At 48.7% G+C, this 5,346-nt stretch overlaps 1 protein-coding gene across 1 annotated transcript; it reads left to right on the top strand.

Moving 5' to 3' along the window:
• The first annotated feature begins 788 nt into the window (after positions 1 to 788).
• SMIM23 (small integral membrane protein 23) lies at positions 789 to 5,023 on the top strand. The gene is made up of 4 exons (XM_008509726.2): positions 789 to 1,010; positions 4,105 to 4,156; positions 4,358 to 4,425; positions 4,677 to 5,023. Exons 1-4 carry the CDS (start codon positions 828 to 830, stop codon positions 4,887 to 4,889), a joined length of 516 nt encoding a protein of 171 aa, XP_008507948.2. The 5' UTR covers positions 789 to 827; the 3' UTR covers positions 4,890 to 5,023.
• The last annotated feature ends 323 nt before the right edge of the window (positions 5,024 to 5,346 follow it).

Below are 5,346 nucleotides of genomic sequence, written 5' to 3'. Positions count from 1 at the left end.
GTGAATGATTAAACAAACTGTGCTACTTACATGCCATGGGATACTATGCAGCAATAAAGAGCAAGAAGCTACTGATGCGTGTGACAATCTGGAGGAATCTCCAGGGGATTATGCTGAGTTCTAAAAAAGCCAGTCTCCAAAGATCACACACTATTTGATTCCATTGATATGCCATTTGTGAGAAGATAACAGTTTAGAAATGGAGAACAGATTAGTGGTTGCCAGGAGTTAGGGACAGTGGGGGAGGGGGCGGAGGGAGGGCAGCAGGCGTCAATGGGCAACACAAGGAGCCTCTGGTTTGGGAATTCTATATCCTGACTGTAGTGGTGGACACATAAACCTACCCACATGATAGAACTATTTAGAATTAAATACACACACAAATGAGTGCAACTGAAACCGGAGAGATGCGAGGAAGATTGACGATTGTATCAATGGCAGTGTCCTGGGTGTGATATCGTACTACAGGCGATGCGAGATGTTACCATCGGGGAAACTGGGTATAGGGTACACTGGCTCTGCTCTATTATTTCTTACTACTACATGTAAATCTACAATTATCTCAAAGAAAATTTCAATTAAAATAACTTTTATCATTTTGTATTTAAAAACTCGCATTTTATTAAAAACTTGAATAGATGGAAGGAAAAAGATCAGAAAAATCATCACCCTGAAATATAATCTTTTGATGCATTTCTTTCTGGTCTTTGTATTTTTATATTTATATGAAGAAAACCTGAGGGATGGGGCTAAAAATCAGGGTGGTGACAAAGTGGGGGCCTCACTGTCCCCCACCTTCTGTGACATCAGAACACATGGCCTGAGGGATGCCTGGTGACCAGAGGCAGGGAGAGGCGAGGGTGCCCATCTGCCTGTCAAGTGGGGGCACCTTGTTACCCGCAGGCAGCCTGACCAAGGCCATGGCGATCCGACAGGTGGGCAGCAGGGGGCGAGTGGCTGCCGAGCTGTTGGAACAGAGAAGGGGCAGCCACCGTGAGGACAAGAGGCAGGTGAGGTCAGACCAGGTGCAGGCTGTGGTCCTCCCGTCTGGGCTCCCTCTGCCACTCCAGACAGACAGTAAGACATTCAGTCGGGGATGGGACTTCAGCCCGACTGTCCCTGGAGCCCGCCCTGTGGGACACAGCACAGGGCTCGGGCGCTTCTCCCAAAGCCCGCACGGACACTATTTCATCCTCGGCTCTGCAGCAGAAGGTGCGCTCCGGGAGCGCTGGGCGTGTTGTTGGTTTCCTGCTATTTCCCTAGTGCCTAGAACAGTGCTCGGGGCATAATAGGTCCTGAATGAATGAATGAATGAATGAACAAACTGAAATAAACAGGATAACACACCCAAATTGTCGAGCTCCTAGAGCATTTGTTCTCAGGACTGAAATTCAAACCTCACATGGGATTCTGTCAAAGTGGAAAACAGTAACCGTTTCTGTGCACAGCCGGCGCCTCCACCTTCTCTTTCCTGACGTACAACATTCCTGAGAGGCAGTTGTTGTCAATCTCATTCACAGATGGGTAAACAGAGGCTCAGAAAGGTAAAAAGGCCACATAGCCAGGACATCCCACTATTTGAAACCCGGTCCATCTGACTCCAGGACACTTTGCAAGAACACCCTGCACTCCGCGGGCTCCCAGGTGGAGAAACGACGGAGGGATGGATGTGAAAGAAGGCTGGGCAGGTCAGCAGGGTCACTCCTGGAAGGGGATGGCTTTTATTCTGAGGGTAACAAGAAGCCGTTGAGGGGTTTTCAGCAGAGCAATGGATGACTGATCTATACGTGTTTTCAAACGATTTGTTCGCTCGTTCATTTAATATACACGCGCCAAGTGCCTCCTTTATGCTGGACCTCATAGCAAGAGGGGCTCCCAGCGCGCCACAGCTCTTCCTAAAGCATTCCACAACACCAAACCCCAGGAATGCTCCTTTTAGAAAAATCACAAAAAGAGTTCTGCGGTTGGGGGAACACTTAGACCCTCACCGTCTCTTGGAGGTTTATACTGCTCATTCCCATAATGAAGGCTCTGAGAAGTCGTGCAGCAAGGAAATCCGCTTAACTTTGTTTACCACGGCACTTCCCAATTCGATTCGACCACAGAGTCCCATCTTTCCTTTTGAAAGAACTTTCAGCATATTTTAAAATCCATTTTACAGATGAAGAAACTGAGGCTCAGAGGGAAGAAATGATTTGGCTCAGGCCCCAAGACAGCGCAAAGGAAAAAGATGAAAACTTAATCTTAGTCCCTGCTCCCCCTTTGCCTCCCCAGAGGCCAAAACAGAAACCTAGCAGTGAGCATGGTGGTGAAGAAATCAACCTGTAAAGCACATGGGCAGAGGAGTGGGTGAAAAGAGAAGAGCATGCAGACCACAGAATACTCATGTGCCCTGTAAAGAAGGGGATGGTTCTGTGCGTCTTACAGGAAAAGATTCCCAGGGAACATTGCTGAGAAAGGGAAAAGCGCCCTCCTCTTAGGTGGACAGTGCACTCACTTTCACACCGGGTGGGAACACCTGGGCAGTAGCCACCCAGATCAAGCTATTGAACATTTCCAGTCCGTGAGGGGCTCCTTCAGGGCCCTTCCCAGCCCGCACACACCCCTCCAACCACGATTCTGATTTCTGTCATCTTGGATGAGTTTTACGTGCTCTTGAATTTCATGGAGCAGAATGGACAGTGTGCACTTTTGTCTGCCTTCTTTCACTCAGCAGTGTCTCTGTGAGACTCAGCCACATGGTTGCTGGGTAATCTATTTCTTTTTAAAGTTAATAACAATAGAGTTGCTGGTATATATCAAGAAAGCGGTCTGGGGAGAGGCAGAGTATATACAGCTTTTATCTTTGTTGTGGTCGCAGCTCTAAATCTTGCTTTACAAACTTGGGTATGTAAGAAACATATGATTTCAAGTCAAATTAAATCTGGCTCAGCCCACATCTGGTGCGTTTGGGGAAAATTCAATGTCACTCAACACTGTGTCCATCTTAATCCTCTATCCACTTTTGCTTGCCCCTGACGCTGTCACCGTCCCAATGCACACTGTCAGAAGCAGGTGCATCTGAACCCCCATGCCTGCCCAGGCACGTCATGGAGCACCACTGGAGTAGGTGCCAGGCCCTTCCCAGATTCAGACTCCCCCTCTCTCTTCTCCCATCTCTCCAAAGGCACTCACCTGTCTCCCTCCTGGTCCTGGGACCTCCATCAGAATCTCCTAAATGATCTTGCACCGTCCCAAGTACCAGTGAGCCATGGTGTCTTCATGCAGCCCCTTTGCTCCATCAAACTCTGTGAGGCTGGGGATGTAATGTACAGCACAGTGACCATCGTTAATAATACCATATCGGATATTTAGAAGTTGCTAAGAGAGTAGAAACAACCCAAAAGTCCGTCAACAGGTGAAGACATTAATTGTTCTGTATTCATACAATATAATATTACTCATCAATAACATTGAACACAAAAGCCACGGAGGCATCTGAGCAGCATTATGCTGAGCAAAAGCAGCTAATCACAAAAAAAGCCATGCTCTGCAGCTCCGTTTATATGAGGCCACAGAACAGGCACAACTCCACCGCAGTGACAGAGGGCAGGTTAGCGGTCCCCTCTGGCAGGGTCCAGGAAGGAGGGACGTGATCGCAGAGGCCATAAGGGAACTTTCTAGGATGATGGCAATGTCTATATCTTGATTGGGGTGGGAGTCCACAGGCATGGACATTTGTAAAACGCAAACTGTACATTTAAAATGTGTGTGTTTTATTGCTCATAAATTACACCACAATAAAATCGATCCCTTTTAAAGATCATCTAAAACAAAACATTTAAAAGTGAGGCAAGGTATGAGAACAGAGGTGGGCCTTGCTTCTCAGCAGGCAGAAAGGAGGGAAGACATCAATGAAATGCCAGTAAGTTGCCATGTTACCTATTTCTGCAATGCTTGAGGGTCTGTAGTAAGTAAGCACATGTGACCTAGATAACCAGAACAAAGTTAAGTTCTGAAAAACGATCTTCTTGCAGCCCCACACCCAGCCCTCTGTGAGAGAAGTAGGGTCGCCCGTCTGCCTGCCAGGAACCCACCTTCCCCTCCTCCTCTTCTTGCCCCCAGATGCTGTTGGCGATGCTCATCTTGGTGCTGTATGTGGGCACAGGGATATCAGGTGAGCACTCTGGAATCTGAGAAAGGAGGCGCCGAGTCCACACGGAATCAGGAGAGGTATTCTGGAGATGGTTACATGCTAAGGGGGCCTCCACAGCTTGCCTTCCCCCACCCACTTGCATCCTACTGGGATGACCAACCATGTTGATTTCAACCACTGCTCATTTGCACTTACTAAGAGGTGTGTTTGTGCCTGTTTCAGGAAGAAGTTGGGAGGTATCAGAAAGGATCAGAGAATGTAACTACCCCCAGAATCCTGTGGCTTCTCAGGTAACATATTCAGGAAGGTACTGAGGGAACATCAAGCTTGGCTGAGGAAATCTGGGAAGGCTTCCTGGAGGTGTCATTGGCCAGCTGGGTCTTGAAGAATAAGTAGGAGCTGGCCAGGTGGAGAAGGTGGGGAAGGGTACTCCAGGCTATAGGAATAGCATGTGCAAAGGCTCAGGGAACCTTTTGAAACCAGTGACAAAGAGGTCTTACGTGAAAAAGCTCAAGATGCAACTTCGGTGTCTGCCTTTCAGGGGTTTGAATACCAGACCAATGAACTCTCAGAAGAGCCGGCAAAGGTCATCAGGACCTGGTTGAAGGAGAACCTGCTTGTTTTCCTGGAGAAGCTAGAGAAAGAGGTGCGAGAGCTGGAGCAGCTGGTACAGGACCTGGAGGAGTGGCTAGATGCCTTTCTGGGAGAGGGGCACCCCGAGGCACTCTGCTCCACCTTCAAAAGTCACTTGTGAGGGGCCAGGGCTGGGAACTAGGGAGGAGGCCAAGTGAAGGCAGGACAGAGTTGCCAGGAGCTCCTCTAATGAGGGCTGAGCTGTGACACTTGAAGTTCAAGCAAGGCAAGAAAATAAAATAATTGGGATGCTAAGAACACTGTTGGTGCCACTGCTGGTTCATGAAACTGTGTCGGAAGGACCCCAGGACTGGTGCACCGGAACCAACACAGGCTTCAGAGCCAGCCCCAGGGTCAGGACCCTTCTCTCCCACTTACCTGCAATGTTGTGCAAATTTTCCTAACCTCTCTGGGACAAAATTGCTTCCTTCGGGGGCCAGGCCTGTAATGTAGTGGTTAAGTTCATACGCTCCACTTCAGCAGCCCAGGGTTCACCAGTTCAGATCCCGGGCGCAGACCTGTGCACCAGTCATCAAGTCATGCTGTAGAGGCATCCCACATATAAAATAGAGGAAGGC

This window comes from Equus przewalskii, chromosome 13 (genome assembly GCF_037783145.1).
Source record: "Equus przewalskii isolate Varuska chromosome 13, EquPr2, whole genome shotgun sequence".
NCBI classification, from domain to species: Eukaryota; Metazoa; Chordata; class Mammalia; order Perissodactyla; family Equidae; genus Equus; species Equus przewalskii.
This window is presented reverse-complemented; position numbering and strand designations above follow the sequence as displayed.

What these genes read in the sequence shown, in the direction of transcription:
- SMIM23 (XM_008509726.2), top strand. Translation starts at nt 828, where the DNA reads ATGCCTGGTGACCAGAGGCAGGGAGAGGCGAGGGTGCCCATCTGCCTG. An exon ending in TGTGGGCACAGGGATATCAG is followed by an intron (nt 4,157 to 4,357) that starts GTGAGCACTCTG and finishes TGCCTGTTTCAG; the next exon opens with GAAGAAGTTGGGAGGTATCA. An exon ending in AGAATCCTGTGGCTTCTCAG is followed by an intron (nt 4,426 to 4,676) that starts GTAACATATTCA and finishes TCTGCCTTTCAG; the next exon opens with GGGTTTGAATACCAGACCAA.